This window comes from Nothoprocta perdicaria, unplaced genomic scaffold (genome assembly GCF_003342845.1).
Source record: "Nothoprocta perdicaria isolate Ctin4 unplaced genomic scaffold, notPer1 scaffold_126, whole genome shotgun sequence".
NCBI lineage: Eukaryota > Metazoa > Chordata > Aves > Tinamiformes > Tinamidae > Nothoprocta > Nothoprocta perdicaria.
The window spans coordinates 1,911,653-1,932,425 of record NW_020454383.1 but is presented as its reverse complement, the minus strand read 5'-3'; the positions used below and the strand labels follow the sequence as shown (position 1 = coordinate 1,932,425).

Here is a 20,773-nt window from a genome sequence, read left to right as displayed (position 1 = left end):
GCATTCAAAACTCAGATGCTAACTCTCATGCTATCTTCTGTTTCTAGATCTTTTTCTATCACAGAATACCAATTTGCATTCAAGTGGGTAGAGTATTTCCAAATATAATAGCAGCAGTGTATCTGAGGGATATCAGACTGCCTCTTTCTCACTACTGAAGAAGTCTCATAGGTAAATAGCATCCAAACACCCATTTTCTGTGTCAAATCTCATCCTGTAGCCTCTTTGACTAACTGTTTTTCAGGATCTCTAAATATCAGCAAATACTTGCTTAACACCATATGCAAAGGGCTACATATTTTGCAGCTCCTAGCTATTCTGGAATGGAAGCTATTCTGAAGAGAAGATACTTCTCCTTAGAGGGGCTTCTGCTGTTCTGCATTGAGCTGTTAGAGTAGGCATCTGGAGGAGCATCTGGAGGCTGTGGCAAAGAGTATATAAAAACAATTTTCCACTGCAGATATCCCATGGGTACAATAATGGTAATGGAACATAAAACAAAGGTCTTCTAGATCTTAGCAACACATAACCAACCTCACTCATTTTTTGTTGGTGTTTGTAATATATAAGGCTTATGTAGTGATATGGTCTTGCACACCTGTTTATGCCTGTAAGTTTGAACTTGGACATAGTTGAGAGAAGTTGAAAGGCTGTAAAAACAGATAGCCCACAAACTCTAATGGGTGCATTGCTGGAACTTTTCTAGATGATCCATTCTAAAAATGCTGTAGTACAAGCACAAGTTAAACTGACAGAAACTGGCAGAAAAGTATTGTGGCGGGAATACAGCTTTGAATATTTTAAGAGTATGAATACTGGAAGAAGAGAATCAAAAGTAGCAGTTTTCACTCAGTCTAACCAGTGTGGGTATGTATGAGAGACAGATGAGGTACAAGGAGTATTGAGAGTCCACAGTGAGAACTGTTGAATTAGCTAATGATTTTACTGAAAAGTCTGGGCAATTTTATAGTAAATATATTTATTTATAAAGCAGAAGCTTGATGAGAGAGCACAAATAATAAGATGCTTTTGAAGATAATAAATATAACTTACTCTAAGAAAAAATCTAAAAAAAAAGAATCAGAGGGAATATCTTCTTAGGAAAAAAAGTGTTATATGCAAAGCATGTAAAAATACTTTGGAAGCCGCTTTAAAAAAAAAAAAAAAAAAAAAAAAAAAAAAAAAAAAAAAAAAAGGTCCTTTTTGGCCTCTATTACAGAGAAAAGTGACTGAGAAAAAAAAAAGATAATAGCATTCTGTGTTGCATTACTTTAAAAAATGCACTGAAATGAAAACATGTAATAAAATAATGAACTAAGAGAGCACTGTTCACTTAGAAGTAAAACTTAAGGAAGTTTATGATAGTAAGACTTAGAAGAGAAAGACTTGGTTTCACTTAATATTATGGAAAAGGGGAAAAAGTTGTTACAAAATAAATGCCATTTAATGCCACTTATAATGCAGGAGAATCTGGTAAAACTGATGCAGATTAGTGCTTTGCAGCACAAAACCTTAAAACTAAGTCACATAGATAAAAGGAGAATTTAGTCTAAACTATTTCATATGAAGGCTAATTGACATATGGCACATGTTATTCACCAACCATTATCTGGGGTCTGAAAAAAACTAATCATAGAATCATAGAATGCTTAAGGTTGGAAGGAACTTCAGAGGTCATCTGGTCCAACCCCCCTGGTCACACAGAGTCACCTAGAGCACATGTGGCACAGGGCTGCATCTGAGCGGGTTTTAAAGATCTCCAAAGAAGGAGACTCCACAACCTCTCTGGGCAGCCTGTTCCAGGGCTCTGTCACCCTCACTGTCAAGAAGTGTTTCCTTAAGTTCCTGTGGAACTTTTGGTGCATCAGTTTGTGGCCGTTTCCTCTAGCCCCTTCGCTGGCCACCACTGAAAAGAGGCCAGCCCCCTCCTCCTCACTGCCCACCTTGAGGTATTTATAGACACTGATCAGGTCCCCCCTCAGCCTTCTTTTCTCCAGGCTGAACAGGCCCAGCCCTCTCAGCCTTCCCTCATAGGGCAGATGTTCCAGGCCCATGATCATCCTCGCAGCCCTGTGCTGGACTCTCTCCAGCAGCTCCACATCCCTCTTGTACTGGGGAGCCCAGAACTGGACACAGTACTCCAGATGTGGCCTCACCATTGCTGAGTATAGGGGGACGATCATATTCTTCGACCTGCTGGAGACACTCTTAATGCACTCCAGGATCCCGTTGGCCTTCTTGGCCACCAGGGCACACTGCTGCCTCATGGTCAACTTGTCCTCCACCATGACACCTAGGTCCCTCTCTGCAGGGCCGCTCTCCAGCAGGTCAACCCCTAATCTGTACTGGTATCCAGGATTATTCCTCCCCAAGTGCAGGCAGGACCCTACACTTGCCCTTGTTGAACTTCATGAGGTTTCTCACCGCCTAGTCATCCAGTCTGTCCAGGTCCCTCAGGATGGCAGCACAACCCTCAGGGCTGTCAGCTATTCCGCCCAGTTTGGTATCATCAGCAAACCTGCTGAGGGAGCACTCCATCTCTTCATCCAGGTCGTTAATGAATAAGTTGAATGCTGAACATTGGCTTTTTTTGTTGTTTCTTGCACCTTTTATAAGTATGGAGTTTGTGCCATTTAGCTTGTTTTGTTTCCATCAGAAAGGCTGCAATTTTTATTTCCTAGAGCAAAAATACAAGAACAAAATGTTAATGGCTAGATATTTTCTTTCAATATGTGCTGGTTAAGGATAAATATTAAAATCTTTGTTCCTTTTAGTCTCTCTTTTGGTTTCATTAGAGGTTTTATGAGAATGAGGATGTTTTTAATATCAAATAGGCACTTAACAACTTCTTGCATGTCTGGGAAAACATCCTGTTCTGAAATTCTTTTCATGGCTTGGACTGCATATAATAAAACACTAGCAGGCTAACTGGCAGAGCCAAATGTCAGAAGAGGCCATTAGGCACTTAGAGCACTGCTGTTCCTATCCTACTGAGCATGAGGTCCTTGCACAAGGTTTTACTCAAAAAACGTTGATGTTTGTCTGACAGGTATCTCAGATAGATCTCCATTACACATTAGTTAACAAGGTACAGCATTTATTTACTTTTTTATTGTATATCAAGTTCTACTTTGAAATGTAAATATCTAAAACTGATGCAAGAACAATGAGTAGAAAAAGAAACTAGCACACTTCCATCTCTAGAAATGATGATTTTAATCACATCCCTTGAATCACGGAATTCATTATGTGGCAGATCTGCATAGGACAAGTCAGTCTGTGCACTAGAAAGGATCTAAATTTAACCCTCAGAGATGTGAGGTGTTAAAATCCTTTACCACAACTTCTGGAAGCTGAGAGTGCAAGAAATGTTTTGAAATTAAATCTAAAACTTTAAAGCTTGAACCTAAGACATTATTTGATTGTGAAAATCTATCTTGAGTTAAGAACTAATAAAAGAAAATGGAGAGTCAGTTATCTTATCTTATCTTATCTTATCTTATCTTATCTTATCTTATCTTATCTTATCTTATCTTATCTTATCCATTATATTTCTATGTCTTCTAACAGACAAGTAACATAACTTTCAAAAATTCTACATGCATACTTATAAATGAACTCTTTCTAAGGACACCAAGAATGACTTAGTAGAAAAAAAGGCAATGAAATTATAATATAATCTTGAGGAATTATGCCTGCATTTTAAAGTTTTTGTTTCATTAGTGTGCATACAAACTAGCCTAATTTCTTGCATTAAAGTTGTTTTCTTTGAAATCACAATTCCACCTGCATTGAGAGGTCTTCAAAAATGTTGGGAAAAGTCTTCACTAAATGAGATTTCTGAGACTTTGTGTGCTTTCAGTACAGAAGTGGAAGTTTATGGGTGAAGATGAGAGAATGGGAGAGAAAAGGGGTATGTGCATGCTTTAGCTTTTCTCCTGGAGGGGAAAGGAAATATTTTTTGAACATGTGCAATGTCAATGCAGTGCAAAGTTTTCTTACTTGAGAGAAAACCCTGTTCTTGCTTGTAGCTCAGCAAAGGTCTTTGTGTTCCCACTATCAAAAAGGCCTGAGAGCCTATTATTCACTTTGCATCCACTTATCCCAAGATGTTGACTGACCTCTCCCCTATAGCAAAGAATTTCCCCACCTATTTGCCTTCCAAACATTCCTAAGGATGTGATTGCTTTGTTTTGCTTTTGCAGTGGGCTCTCTTTCATATTTTCCAGGAATAGATTGATTTTAGGCTAGGGAGATACTGCTCTTTCACCGGTTTCAGTGAACAGACTTCTCTAGGTATTACCCTGTAGCATTTTAACATGGGCCTTCCAACCTATACAGAATACATTTCTTGGGTTAAACCTGACCATACATTGCCAAGCCCGTTATCCAGTCAGACAGCAGTGTAACAGAGAGGAAGAGGTCTCCCTGCTCTTCTCCTCAACAATTTTGCACCCTAGTCATTCAAGTTAAGCCTGCTCATTGCAGTTCTACTTACCTAATACTCCCTGCTGGGAGAAAGTGGAGGAGGAGAGTGTCTTAAGAGAAGTGCAGGGAGCCCTAGCTTCACCTCCCTCCCATTCCTTGCTAGTCAAAGTAGCTGGCTGGGAGCATGGGAGAGTAAACTGTTCCATGGGAAAAAGAAAAAAAAAATGAGTCACAATATATTGTGTGTTCTGCTCCTGGAGAGATGCAGCTGTGCATCTCCTCTTGTATGGGCTATAGTGTAAGGCTATACAGTCGTCCAAAGTAAGCATCCCTAATTCTCCGATTTCCTAAAGTACAATAGCATTTGGTTTCTTTTTAATCAGGATTTTCTACTGTGCAAATTGAAGTCTACCATCAAACTTCTCTTATATGCAGAATTAAAAATCTCTCTCTTGATAATTTTGTTGGTGCCTGGGGAAAATTGCTCAACTTTTCAATAAAAAAGTGCCACTTGCACTGGCATGCTCCTTTGTCAAGACTAATCCGAAATTATTCTTGATTTCTAAAAGCACCTGAAGTCTAGGTAATCCAGTGACTTTACTAGAGAAAGGAATGTTTCCTTTACTGCTCTGTCAATGGGAAAAAATATGTCACTTCTGATTTTGACTGGTTGACTCAATGGGCTTTACTTGGGGAAGAAAGGAGGAGAATGCTGAAAAGAGTCGAAAAGAAGAAGCCAGTCCAGTGGCTACTTGTGATAGCTTCATGCTGTGGTGTTGCCATGCCCACAATGAGAGTGCTGACATCCTGCTTCCCTTACCCTCTGTTAGCTCTCATGTTGCAACTGATTTTGCATGTCTGAGTCTGACTTCTTGCTTCTAAGAGCAATGAATACTAGATCTCTCACAAAAAAGCCCTATTCCACCAGTGCCTCCATAGCTTGCATCTTACATCTAACCTGCAAGTTAGATCTAAGCTGCACCTGTAATGATGCAGCTAAACCTTGTGATGATCAGATGTCAAGAGAATTCCTTCAGGAAGTCAACAAAAGTCAATTCACCACATTGCTTTTTTTTTTTTTCTTTCTAATTCCTTTACCCTGAATGTTACTTCATTTCTGCCCTTCTGTAATTAAAACATGTTCCATAACCAGAATGTCTCCAATAAGAAGAAATTTTCTAGTTATAATCCCATACACCTAACAATATAAGCAGAGGCAAGGCCCCACCTTAAGCCAGCTGCTGTACACACCTTCCCATGCCCAGTTTAAAATTTTGCTTTTCTCAAATTTCTGGGTATCATAAATCTAGGAGGAAGCAGCATGTGCTAAAGTCCCAGTTCTAAAATTCTTTTTTGAGATATGCAAGTCATTTTTGTAACAAATAGGCAAATAGCATCTGGATTGAAAGATAGGAAAAGCAGGGTGAGTTCCATGAAGGAAGGAATTTTTCAGATGAGGCTTGGGCCTACCAGGGCTGCTGAATTGCCTTATAGCACAATAAAAGAATGCTCTGGATCATGCTTTTGAGTTTGGAAGGAAGATCTCATCTTTCAGTGGGTCAACTCACGAACTTAAAAGATATACACTCTGCTAGACTGGAACTAGAATACTGACATCATTCTGTAGCCCTAATCTCAAAATATAGCCAAACTCATAGCAAAGTGTTAACTAAGAGTTAAAAAATAGAGAAATTCCATCTCTTGAGGAGAACTACATACGGGAAATTTTATCTGCATTAACATTGATCAACCAGAATATTTACAACGAAAAGTTCCATTTGCTTGAAGGGCATATTTTTAAAGAGAAAGTAACACAGTGTAGCTAGACTTACGAGAAAACTCCTGCCCTCAGGACAGACCTATGTGTAAACAGTTTACCATAAAGTAATGTCAAGTAGGATGTGATAATGTAGTCAGACAACCTTCTTCTCTCATGGTCTTTCATGGGCACCATGACTTCATTTGTGAGTTTTCTTGTGCTAGGGTAGCTATCATAATTTCACCGAGTAAAAATAGGCAAGATTGTTTGGATAGGTGATTCATTTTATTAGATCTGCTTCCTTAGTTTGTCAGAATGCAGAAGTTTTTAAGCACACAAGCTCTTTTTAGTCTATAATCTTACATTTTGTGCAAACAAATTTCTAACTTTACAACTTCTATAAAAAACTTACCTCTGTGTTGTTTATCGGAAACATGAGACCGTTTTTCTCTAGAAAAGTACTTTGAAAGTATTATTTTAAGCTGGTTAAGAGTAAGCTACTGATATCCATGCAATGTCTGTGGAGGAGAAATATGCTGTAATGCTCATTTCTTGTTACGGTCCTGATGGAAACAACTCAGCTGCATGCTACATGCTGTATGAAATAAGGATCAAAAGGTAACTCTCTGTAGCCACACTCCCTGCCTACTGTGCCAAAGATTTTTACAGTTCAGGCATCTTTCAAGGAGGTCTTACTGCTGTTTTAAAGTATTTGTATCAGGCCTAGAGTCCTGTTCCTGAGAACTCCTCATACACAGGTTTTGCATGTAAAATTTTGCACCTGCATGTCTAATAAGACTTTTCTATTTGGAAGTCTGTGAACCTTTGAGTAGTGGGGAGAGGCAATTCGTAGAATGAACTTTGATTCACAAAGTGGCCAAGACTTTAAAGAACCCAGGAGTCATGGGAGTTTGCAAAGCAAATGCAGGTGCAGTTTTGGATGAAATGAAATGGAGCTTCTCCACAAAGACTTCTGTGCAATAGCTTGTCACAATCAGTTCCACAAAACGCACCAGGGGTGATAGTGCATTGCTTGTGGAGATGCAGCTAGGCTTGGAGATCTTCCCTTTGAGTTGCTTAACATCCAAAAATCTAAAAATAGTTTTTAAAAATCTGTCCAAATTTTACTACAAAAATTGTTTTTCAATTAAATTGTAGCCAGTGGGAATATATTTTTTTTTTTAAAAAAATCAGACCATCCTACTTCAAAAAGTATCTCGGAGGCTGCTAACTCCTACTATAATAGGAGAAGGGCAAAAATCTGATAACCTCAGTGTTAACTCTTGTTTCCTTTTCTGTCCAGACACCAAATTACACAAAACCCATTTCCATTAGATGTAAACTAAATGAAATGGTCTCTAGAATGAGACCAATTCTTATTTTTGAATCTAAAAACTGAATAAGAGAAATTCATTATGAATGTGGAGCATTTCACATTGAGAATTCCAGTGTTTTCCCTGCTCTCCATATTACACTAAAATACAGATCATGCCTCTAATATATGCAGAAAATAGATTTACACCCCTCAAAGTCCTGGAAAGGTGAAAGAAGTGAATTTTATCTTGAAGACTGCTCTCAGTTTTAATTACAGAACACTTAAGTCCTCAAAGCGTATCTCAGAAGAAAATGAAAGGAACTGTAACTATTGCCTGACTTTAATACAAAATGATTAATCAATCAGCCCTGGTTGAGGCAAAGCAGGTCCAGGTTGACTTGAAATGTTAATGGATCTTCAAAACATTAAAAAAAAAAAAAAAAAAAAAAAAAAAAAAAAAGAGGTGTAGTTTTGGGGTTCTTTGTTGTGTCTTTGAGTTGAATACAAGCAGAACTTGAAAACTCTTTTTGATGATTAGCCGTTTATATAATAATGCAGTGAGTAATATGTAGAAATATTCTATCTGATGTAGAAGTTGTTTACACAATCTATGGCAATGGCTTATTACCCCAACTATGGTGTAGCAGATCCCTCACCTCAGATGGCATTGGTTTCATTTCCTTTCGTTTCATGCTTGTCACTAGTGGATCAAACTTCCACAGAGCATTCCAATTATCTTTTCTGTTGCAGTCTCTGCAATATGGAAATACTGCATCAGTTCCCAGGCTGAGAGCAGACCTCCTATATGACCTTGCAAAAATCATCTGAATTCTTTGTATCTCAGTCTCTTCCCTTTAAAATGTGAGGAACAGCACACCTCCACACTTCCTGCAAGGAAGACCTCCTTATTTTCCTACTAGGAAAGATAAATGCTTTCCTAGTGCTCAAGAAGCAATGACATTAGAATGTTACAAGGTAAGAAAGGATAATTTATATTTTGGACATTTATGGAAACATGTTTATGGAAATATATTTATTAAGATGCCTCCTTACTTTCAAAACAGACAAGCATCTCCCATGCAGGACACCATACTGAATGAATATCATACCTATTGTGATGAGACAAATTCCAGTTTTGCAAAAAAAAGCCCACAAGTTGAAGGGAAAAAGAAAGGATATCAGAGTAAATATCTGGGGTAGCAAAAGCTCCAACACCATTATTGTGTGGAGCCATTATGGAGCCATGATGCTGGTTCCATTATGTGGAGTTCCTTATTTTGTAGATGTAGAAACTAATGAACAGATATTATGAATTGACTAAACTTTTCCCCCAAATCAGAGAAGTCAGGATTTGAGCCTCTGAAACACTTGACTCAGATTAATTAGCCAGCTGGTTAATGCACAGTTATAGTATGGCAATGTTCTGAGCAGAGACAAACAGATGCAAATGCCCTATTGCAGAAATATCAGCAAGAAAATATATTAAAACAGAGTTAGCTGTGACTAGCTCTGGAGGAAAGACTTTCTACTTCTGCAGTTGACTACAGAGCTGAGGATGTGGCTAGTGAGGTTGATATTGTACCAGACATCTCTCAGTGGGATTGCTATAGGATGCTGGAAAGTGATGGATGCCTCTGGGGAGGGTCTCCAGTGCCCTGAACACCCAATGATGTCAATGGCGGGAGGTAAACGTACAGGGCCAAAAACAAACAGAATTAACTCTACACAATGTGTGGAAGCAAACACCATTCCATCTAGTGAGGTAATCAGTGAGGAACTGTTCCTGCCCTTTCTGTTGAAAATGGGCAAGTATGTATAAGGTAATCACATTTTGATTTCTGAAAACTACATTGATGAAAAGATCAAATGTAGGCACAAAATGCCTTTACAATTGGCAGTTCTGAAATGAACTGATATCACTTGAAGCTCCACAAATACATAGTGCCGTGCAGAAACACTACACAGAAAGTTTACTTCTAGCAGCTAATGCATTATAACAAAACTGTTCTCCAGAAAGATGTTACCAATCAGAAAATCTTTCCTCAACAACTAGAAGCCTCGTGCTAATGACTGTAATCACAAACACTGATGTTGATTTATTCAGAGCAGATGAGATTTTTGTCCTTGGACATACAGTTGTTGTGATGCTTAGACGGTTATTGAGAAAGGAGAAGGAAATGTCAGTGAGTCAGTATACTGAGCTTCATATCCATAGAATGGATCCTCACTGGATGATCGTCACTGAAGGATAATGAAGCCCAGCGATCAGATGTGTCATCTCCTTTGAAAATGACTCTGAGAAATACATGATCAAAAGGGGACTTGAAACTGCTGTGATTCCCTCAGGTATGGTGTATATCCACACATCCCAGTCCATCTGCAAGAGGAATGCATGAGTTTAGAATTCTTAGATTTTCACAAAGTGTCAAATGTTTCAAGCTAACTTACATAAATCATGTTGAGTATTACCATGCTGAGTGTGAAATGCACACCAGTTACTTTTATTTCTATTCCAGTTCCTCTCAGCAATGACTTAAAAGTAAGCACTTAGGCATTGCCTCACAGTACTAGGATTTCATTATTTTCACATAATGTATTACATAACACTTTGCTCTTTAACTGTATAGCATATTCAGAAAGTATTCAAAATAAATCCATAAACTTCTAAAAATATGTCACTACAAAGAAAATAGAACTCTCCAATACTATGTGAAGTGTGAGGTCTAAAAAGGGTGAAAAGTGACTTGCCATAGTCTACTGGGGATTTTATTTCTTTGTGGAAGCTCTAGATAAGAATATTTACTTCTCCCAATTGCAAGCCTTATATGAGACACTTTGACCAGACCATGTTAACATCCTTTAGTAAGTTTAGATTTAAACATCCTTTAGATGATAGTAAGGCTTTTGACACAGTCTCCTACTTCATTCTCGTGGAGAAACTGGCGGCTTATGGCTTACACAGGTTTGCTCTTTGCTGCATGGGAAACTGGCTGGATGGCCAGGCCCAGAGAGTGGTGGTGAATGGAGTTAAATCTAGCTGATGACTGGTCACGAGCCCTGTTCCCCAGGAGTCAGTATTGGGACCAATCCTCTTTAATGCCTTTATTGATGACCTGGGTGAGGGGATTGAGTGTACCCTGAGCAAGTTTGCAGATGTCACCAACCTAGGAGGAAGAGCTGATCTTGAAGGTGGGAAGGCTCTACAGAGGGATCTGGGCTGAGGACAACTGTATGCGGTTCAACAAGGTCAAGTGCCAGGTCTGGCCCTTCACAGATTCACAGATTCACAGAATATTTAAGGTTGGAAGGGACCTCTACAGGTCATCTAGTCCAACCTTCCTGCTCAAGCAGGCACACCTAGAGCATGTGGCACAGGGTGGCATCCAGGCGGGTTTTGAAGACCTCCAGAGTAGGAGACTCCACAACCTCCCTGGGCAGCCTGTTCCACTGCTCTGTCACCCTAACAGTAAAGAAGTTGCTCCTCACCTGGAGACGGAACTTCTTGTGTTTCAGCTTGTGGCCATTACCCCTCGTCCTATCGCTGGCCACCAGTGAGAACAGCTTGGCCCCTTCCTCCCTGCATTCTCCCTTCCTGAACTTATACATATTAATCATATCCCCTCTGAGCCGTCTCTTCTCCAGAGAAAACAGGCCCAGCTCACTCAGCCTCTCTTCATACGAGAGATGTTCCATTCCCTTAATCATCCTGGTTGCCCTTCTCTGGACCCTCTCCAGAAGCTCCACGTCCCTCCTATACTGGGGTGCCCAGAACTGAACACAGTACTCCACGTGCGGCCTCACCAGAGCTGAGTAGAGGGGCAGAATCACCTCCCTTGACCTGCTGGCAACACTCCTCCTGATGCAGGCCAGGATCCCATTGGCCTTCTTGGCCACGAGGGCACACTGCTCACTCATGGTTAACTTAGTGTCAACCAGGACTCCCAAGTCCCTCTCCGTGGAGGTGCTTTCCAGCAGGTCGACCCCTAATCTGTACTTCCATCACAGCAATCCCATGCAGCACTACAGGCTTGGAGCAACGTGTCTGGAGAGCTATGCAGCAGAAAAGAACCTGAGGGTGTTGGTTGTCAGCTGCCTGAACATGAGCCAGCAGTGTGCCCAAGTGGCCAAGAAGGCCAATGACATCCTGCCTTGTTTCAGGAATAGAGTAATCAGCAGGACTAGCGAAGGGATCTTTTTTCTGTACTCTGTGCTGGCAAGGCCACACCTTGAATACTGCGTTCAGTATTGGGCCTCTCACTACGTGAAAGACGTCAAGGTGCTGGAGCATGTCCAAAGAAGGGCAGCAAAGCTGGTGAAGGAGCTGGAGCACAGACCTTATGAGGAGCAGGTGAGGGAGCTGGGGTTATTTAGTCTGTAATAGAGCAGGTTCAGGGGTGACCCTATCCTTCTGTACAACCTCGGAAGGGATGTTGCAGTGAGACAGGTGTCTCACTTTTCTTCTCCAGAGAAACTGCAGGTATTGCTAGAGGAAATGGCCTCAAGTCATGCTAGGGGAAGTTCAGATTAGACATTGGGAAGAATTTCTACACAGAAAGAGGCTGTGGAACAGGGTGCCCAAGGAAGTGGTGGAGTCTCTGACATCTCTGACAGTGTTCAAGAAATGAGTAGATGAGGTGTTTAGGGACATGGTGTTGAAGGCCTTGTGGTTGGACTCGATCTTGAAGGTCTTTTTCAACCATAATGATTCTATGATTTTGGGATTCTATCCTTGACATGGCTGTGACAGGAAGAAATAAAAACCATTAAAACCTAAGCTACAGTTGAAAGATTGGTGGAGCAAATGACTTTGCAATACATCAGCTTTTCTATGGTGTTTGTCTTTACTTGCTGTATTACACCTGTCAGTGATTTCTAAGTTGAACTTATTTAGTGCAAATTAACGGCCTGTTCTATCCTACCAAGAACTGTTAGTTTTCCAACAGTTGGTTTCCAATGCGTCTTCTCTTACAAATTTTTAAATCACTCATTATAACTTACTGTCTCTTAGTTCTGCTTTTCTTTCCTTTAAAGATCTTCTTTTCTCTTGTTTATATATTTTTAATTGTCTTGGAAAGCAATGGCAGCATCCACTCTACAAAAGGAGCAATTTGAAAATATTACATTTCACCATTTCACTTCCTACATTTATGTCATTTATGTCCAGTGGTTTTTTTTGTTTTTTTTTTTAAGGGAGTTTAACTGCAATCACATGGAATTAGAAAGGAGTTAGGAGGCAAAAAAGTAGTCTGCATATACCAGCAGCAATACTAAATCAGTCTGCTAAGGCCCAGTCAAGAGCACTGACAACGCTTTTTGTAGTAAGTCAGGGATCCTTGTGGGTGTGAATTCAGAGAAAGTTTCAGGGAAAGTATTGCATAAATATTGCTGGACACTGAGATATTTTACCCGTTCAACTAGCATATAATAGCTGGGCCAGGCAAATAGTAAAACTGCACATTAATTTGATTATACCACAAGTGGCTATGTGGTCATATGGGTCTTAATTAAATAATGCCTTATTTAATTAATCTATATCAATACACTTTGAAGACTTACTTTAATAGCAAGACCCTATGTGTCGCAACTGACATGACAGTCATGAAACAGGAACTGAACTCAGGAACCACCATTAGAACTGGAACACAATCAACTCTATTGGGCAGAAATCTGGTGGAACGATACACTGATGAGAGATCTCTATATTCAGATGTGAAAATACTACTTCAGCTGTTATTGTACATATTGTAGTCGTATTCTGAAGTCGCCATGGAAAAGCTTGACTATGTAACGTACCTAGGCCCGAATATAGTAATCTGCTCTGTACTTCCTGAAGGATTTTAAATGTCATTGTGTCCATTCTAGGGCTGTTCATCATGTCTGCTTGACCAGAAATACTTTTTGGTGGTCATTTTGCAGAGACACGAGGATGTACATGTGGAAAAATTAAAGAAGACCTTGAAGAATGACAGAAATATTTCATAGGGTTCAGCTAATTAGAATAAAATATGTTGATATGAACAAAATCTTTTTATTTTTCCTACCTGAAATAGATCTTACACTTTTCAGGAATTTTTAATTAAAAAAAAAAAAAGGAAAATTTGATGTGAAGGACTAAATTTTCAGCGGATTGTTAAGATATTCAGAAGTAGTAACACTTTCTGTTCTTAAGATATTCAGAAGAATTCTGTACTGGAACAACTTCTACTAAGTCCATACAAGTGCGCATTCAATTAGCCTCAGGCACAGTAACATCAGCCTAATAGTCTTAGGGAACTGTTCAGATAGCGGAGTTATCTCTGATCAAATCTCATCTCTGAAAGCAGCAAGTGGATGAATGCAAGTCCCCTATGATATAATAAATAAGTACTTCTTCTGTTTTATGAAGGGCATTGCGTACATTTTTAAGTGTGTCCAGAAACACTTTTGCTTTATTTTTACTTTTTTGGGTGGAAAAAAATGGTACATCTCTTACAAATATCATCCATTTAGGCTGAGACAAGTTATATTTTGGGCAAAGACACATTTTTTAAATACAAAATCACTCAGCACTATAAATGAATACATTTTTAGGGGTTGTATTCAGAATTGATCTAAAACTACTAATCAGTTTCAGTTTCTCAGTAACCTGCATTTCTTCTAGCTATAACACTGTTTTAAGCATCTTCTGAGTTGCTGGACCTCATAGGCAACCTAACTGCTTCGCATCATAGGGAGATGCTTCTGAGTGTGCCACTTATGAAGTACCTAAGTAAGTGAACTGTCTTGGACAAACTTTCTGAAAACTGTTTCATAAAATACTTGTAATGCTTGTGATTTGTAATCTGCTCCAAATCTATAAGACATTACTTTAGATATAGCAAATGTCTTTTAGCAATTGTGATGGTTACACACATAAAAAATCTTTTATTCTCGTTGGCACCATTCTGAGGACCCTACCCCTTCCTTTTTGTGTGCAGCTAGGCATTAGAGAGAGTTTGCAGAAACTTAAGCGTTACTTTTCCCAACTCATGACCTGCTCCAGCTTGTATATTTTACTAGTGCCACTTAGTTTTGAAACTAAGCAGTCAGTGATTACATGCAGCTGCATATTGGCATGAATTACACTTTCGGTGTCTGAAGTGGGCATTGTCAGAGCTTTGCTCATCATCCTACTGACTTTTTTGTCACACTGTGTGAGTTAGCTCTTTCAAGTGCTGTATGAAATCTGCTGAATGATATCCATAGTAAAATATTTTTACTGTTCTTAAAAGTGAATATTTTACTGAGGGAAGATCAAATTATGCAGGAAAATATCTTTGTATTTTATACAGAGGTGTTTGAGAGCTGAGTTCCAAATTAATATTTATATAGATATGACAGTAACTATATGAAACTCAAAATCTTAATTCTTTTTTTTTTTTTCCAAGCATAGCTTTGCTACAAGCAACAGTGTAGATTTAGGTGAACTCACACTGTGACAAACTGAGAATGGAGAAAACACATTTCTTGTCCATAAAAGGACAGATCACACATCCACAGAGAGTAGCTCTGATTTTGCAGCAGTTCCAAACTATGAAGTGGTAGCTCGCTGTTGCTAAAAGGAGCTCTGCTTAGAACTGATAAAGAATTCTCCAGTAAAACTCTTTTTTCCTTTTCTTTTTTGTTCTGTTTGTTTTGTTTTCCATCTTAATTGGAAAAAAATGGTGATTTCTTGAATTTTTCTGTTTAAGAGGTCTGCTTTCTCAGCAATTTCTTCTACATGCATACAATGTCACTGTCAGGTCAAGGCATCCATTGCCTTAAGTCAGCATTGGTGAGACACATCTGGCCTGCTGTGTCCAGTTCTGGGCTCCCCATTAAAAGAGAGACATGAAGCTAATGGAGTGAATCCAGCAAAGGACCACAAAGCTGATTAAGAGCTCTCCCATATGGAGAGCTGAGACTGTTGAGTTTTGAGAAGAAAAGGATCGAGGGCAATCTTAGCAATGTGTATAAATATTTGTTTGGGCAAGTAAAGAAGAGAGAGACAGACTCTCCTCAGGAGTATCTTGTGACAGGACAATGAGCAATGAGCATAAACTGAAATACATGAAACATCACTGAAACATAATACCACTATGAGCATGCCTGAACACTGAAAGTTTGCCTGGCAAGGTTGTGGAGTCGCCGTTCTAGGAGTTATTTCATATCTGACTGGATGTTGCCCGGGGCAACCTGCTTTAATTGACCCTACTTTTAGTAGGGGAGATGGACTAGACAATCTCCAGCTCTTTTGTTATTATGTAAACTTGTGACTTCTAAGGAATTCATCCCCAGTTCAGGAAAACCAAGATCAAGGTTCTTTTGAGTCAATTGAAGAAATATTCAGCCACAGTTTCCTACATTACGTGAGTGCTGTAACTGCATGAGTTCAATGTTTGCCTCTTTAGCCTTCTACTTCTGCAAAAATTTAATTACAGTTGTTCTGCTTCCAAATAAATAATTTCTCTACGTGATTTAGTATTTTACAATGAGAACTAGTTCCATTTATTTATGAGCACACATGCAAAATACACAAATAAACACCGGGAAAACACAAATCCTTAAGCAAGTGTACGGTTCTCAACTACACAAGCAGGATGACAGACAAATTGATCCAAAAATGACAAATAAGCTCCTCGAATATGTCCAGAAGCTTGAATTATGAGAACAGTTTGAGAATCCATTTAGCATAGCAGGACAAAGAACAGTCTAGATAAGAAATCAACTTTTAGGTCCACATTTTTGGTCTTGAACAATAATCTTCAGTCTCAGAAGGGGTGAATTATCCATTTGTCCTTGAATGTTGTAAATATAGTCAATTCTGCTTCACTTCATGTATAAAGCAGTGAAGAAACTTCATTAAAAAACAAACAAACAAACGAACCTATCACGAACATCAACAAGAGGGCCTGATCCTTCAAACAAGAAGTATAAAATGCTCTGTGGATATATCCGAACTGCACTTTTACTTTACAGAGGCTTAATAATTGTTTTCCAAAATTCAAAATATTAAAAAAAGCTACTTTGCTCCTTGACTATATCTTTTTTCTCCAAAATTTCTTTCCCTCATCGAACTAGATATAGCTACTGAAACACGATACTATTTCTCAATATTATTACCTGAGAGAAGAATGTAAAGAGGATGAGGCCAAACTCTTCTCAGTGGTGGCCAGTGACAGGGCAAGGGATAATGGGTATAAATTAAGCATACGAAGTTTAATCTGCATATGAGAAAGAACTTCTTTATTGTGAGAGTGACAGAGCCCTGGAACAGGCTGCCCAGAGAATTTGTAGAGTCTCCATCTCTGGAGATGCCTGGACCTGCCTGGATACCACCCTGTGCCATGTGCTCTAGGTATCCCTGCTTGAGCAGGGGAGTTGGACTAGATGATCTCTAGAGGTCCCTTCCAACCTCAACCATTCTGTGATTCTGTGTTTTTCGGTGTATATTGATGCTCTCAGGGTAAAAGTTAAACACAAGTCAGTCTTTATGAAAGCAAAATATGTTGTAACTTATCTAAATATATTTCTTTATAATTTTAAATTCAAAATATTCAAGTTCTTGCTCACAATGACTATTTAGAGGGTGAGAGTTTTGTGAATCTATGAGATGTCAAAAAAAATTGACAACACTTAGCTAACTGGATTTTTCATTATTACAGCAGTAGAGAGTTCGTTATTTGCATAATCTCATAGCAGCTTTGAAACAATGCTCTGTTTTGTAAAGAGACTTTGTAAAATTGACTTGTCCTTTTTCATATGCCATACATTGGCACACTTTCTGAAGAAGTAGCAACTGTCCTCTGTAGGACAAGGACCTAGATGGGATAATTGGCCAGTATGCACAGAAAGAAGAAAAATGAATTCATCCTGGAAAAGGCATGAAATTTAGATTAAATCAATTGAAAAAAGAAAGTAAAGAGTTGCATTCATAATAAAATATTATCTCAAAAAAAAATACAAGCTAACTGAGTATATAAAGTGCATAAGATACATGTAAGACATTAAAAACTGAGAATAGATTTTTCATGTTTATGGCATATAGTAAATCTCCTTATTTACTTGGCTTTATGTTAGCTTTCTGTTTCTTTTCAATTCTTACAGGTGAACAAGGTGATGTCCATCTTGTTTTATGCGATATTTCTTGCTTATCTTCGTGGCATCCAATCAACAAACATGGATCAAAGAAATTTACCAGAAGATTCAATAAATTCTCTCATTATTAAACTCATTCAGGCAGACATTTTGAAAAACAAGCTTTCAAAGCAGATGGTAGATATTAAGGAAAATCATCATAACACATTGCAGAAAGCAGAGACTCAGCAGGACATCGATGGAGTTGAAAATGTGAAATCAGACTTCCAGCCAGTTGTTCCAGTGGATACTGACCTCTTAAGGCAGCAAAGACGTTACAATTCTCCCCGAGTCCTCTTGAGTCACAACACACCACTGGAGCCCCCACCACTGTATCTCATGGAGGATTATATTGGAAGTTCAGCGGTCATGAATAGAACCTTACGAAGTAAAAGGTATGCAGAGCACAAGAGCCACCGAGGGGAATATTCTGTTTGTGACAGTGAGAGCTTGTGGGTTACGGACAAATCCTCTGCTATCGACATTAGAGGACACCAGGTAACAGTTCTGGGAGAAATTAAAACAGGCAATTCCCCAGTTAAGCAATACTTTTATGAAACAAGGTGCAAAGAAGCCAAGCCTGTAAAAAATGGCTGCAGAGGCATCGATGATAAGCACTGGAACTCCCAATGCAAGACTTCCCAAACTTATGTTAGAGCACTGACTTCAGAAAACAATAAACTGGTAGGATGGAGATGGATCAGAATAGACACCTCCTGTGTGTGTGCATTATCAAGAAAAATAGGAAGAACATAAATCTGCATCTCTTGGCTATATAAATTATTACTTTAAATTATGATATGCATGTAGCATATAAATGTTTATATTGTTTTATATATTATAAGTTGACCTTATTTATTAAACTTCAGCAAATCAGTATATAAGCTTTCTCTCTCAATAAATAAGAATAAAGGGTATGTGCCTCTGCTGTGGGCAACTACAGTTTTATTAGGCTATGTTTGTAGCACTGCTTGTCAGCAGCATACCATAACGTTACTGTAAAATCTATGTAAAATCAGTATTTTTTCAGTAATGTCAAACCAGTGACTGACATTTAGTAAACTTGTTAAAAATCATATCAATGTCAAGACTTGTGTATATATTTTTAAACTCCACTCTACACATTCATGTCTAATTTGATGCAGTATCAATTCCTTACCTTCAAAACAAAAATGAGCCAAAATATGCGTTGTAGCCTGCCAGTGTTGCAGAAATCAAGTAGTCATAAAATACAGTTTCTGTATATTATGCCATTTTTGCCATTGAAATGACCATTTATCTCTCTGTTAGCTTTCCAGAATGACTGCTAATAATCCAGAACTTTATTTTTTATGGATTCCATTTGTTTTATAACTGTTTTGATTGCTGCCAGTTCCTCTTACAAATGATACAAAAAAGTTCTAAAATATTTGCAATAGAATCTGCCTGAAGCAAGAACCAATCTAAATGGAACATTAATATAATACATAAAAGATGATTTCTGCAAAGTATACTATTTTTTTATGATCAACCACTTCCTCCTTGCAGTAATCTATTACTTTCTGCTTGCCTTGTCACATCATTTCACTGTGAGCTTTCAAATTAGAAACAAAGCTAATGGCATCTTAACATTAAAGGAAACCTTGGCTTCAGAATTTTAATCAAGAAAGATATGATACTTTGGAGGGAATATCAAAGCCATACACGTGTGCAAAACTGTTCATCTCCTCAGTAAACCATTACCCAAATTTTCACAGAAGAAAATTGTGTAGAACTCTTTGACAGTCCTGGCACCTTTCTCAGGAAAATAAAATAATACAGCTTTCTGATCTGTATTGTGATTTAAATACAGTTAGTCCATAGTTATAATAATGATGTTCTTCAGTCATACAGGTGAGTTTTGACTTGAAACAGACATATGTACTAATGTGTATTTCAAATAATTTTTTAAAATGGCTTATAGCTGTACTTGAGACAGTTTAATTAAACTGCTCAAAGACATAGTCTGCTATACAATACCTGTATGCTCTGGATGAGATCTCAGTCCCATTATAGTTAATGAGTCTTTTCTCTCAAGAATCAACAGAATTAGATTAGACCACATGCCATCTACGTCTACCTAGATATTACCTCACAACCAGGGCTGGAAAGTGTCACCTGCTTGAAAATGATTGCAGCTGTCTTAGATTTCTAAGTTATGACTTCCTTTACGTAGTGTGTTTAACAAGCACAGTGAAAATAAGAGCAGAGTACCAAAAGACAAGGTGGTAGGACACCATTGTTCATATATTTTTTATTACTAGAGGAACAACTTAAAATCTGCAACGGGTCATCAGAGGCAGCAATTTGTGTGGTCTCATCTAATCCCTTACGGAGAGCATTACAACTTACAAAACTACTGGAGAAATGTACTAGGTTGTTAAGGAGGACACAAACTGGAATAGCAGAAATTTTGAAAGACAGAAATGGACCTTAGAGGTATTTGAAGGGGATTTGAAGGGGAGACCATTTCTATTTGAAGGGGAGACCATTTATAAAGGTTTTGAGAACCCTGGAATTTTCAAAATGAGGCCAAAGTATTTGCCTTACACAAAATGTCATCACCTTGAACAGCTGAATTCTAACCTTGCATCAATCACTAATACCTTTAGAGATTCAATATCATGGAAACTTTTAAAATGAAAGAGATGATGTTATATAACAAGCAACTCAGTATCCAATGAATCTGTAAGAATGTTTCTGCCATTCTCTTCTTTCTTAACAAACAGAAAAAAAATCCTTAGCAATTTTTAGCAATTTTGCCTTTTTCTTTCCTACTAGTTTTATTAATGGTGACGTTCATGTTTCAAAAATGAAAAAAAAAATAACCCATCTCATTCGTTTTTTTTACTTTGGGGGAGAACCATATTTTTAAAGGGAGCATTTTCACTGATTTTTTTTTAGTTAAAAAGCACATTTTGCACCCTGCATTCCCAAAGAAAGATAGTTTTTTTCAGATGCTATAAGCAATTGATAGCAGATGTTGTCATGGGTCATTAACTTTAGGGAACTCCAAAATTCAGTGTGCTAAATAGGTCCATGTCTATATGAAAAGGGAAAGTGAAAGTAAGAACACTAACTGAGCTTGTTTAGACAGTATTGTTTACTGATGGTAAATC

At 38.3% G+C, this 20,773-nt stretch overlaps 1 protein-coding gene across 1 annotated transcript in view; it reads left to right on the top strand.

Moving 5' to 3' along the window:
• NTF3 (neurotrophin 3) overlaps nucleotides 1-18,439 on the top strand; it is a 53,584-nt gene extending 35,145 nt beyond the window's left edge. The window contains exon 2 of the mRNA XM_026033245.1: nucleotides 17,607-18,439. Coding sequence (XP_025889030.1) covers nucleotides 17,607-18,392 — 786 coding nt within the window. The 3' untranslated portion in view covers nucleotides 18,393-18,439. The remainder of the gene's footprint in view (nucleotides 1-17,606) is intronic.
• The last annotated feature ends 2,334 nt before the right edge of the window (nucleotides 18,440-20,773 follow it).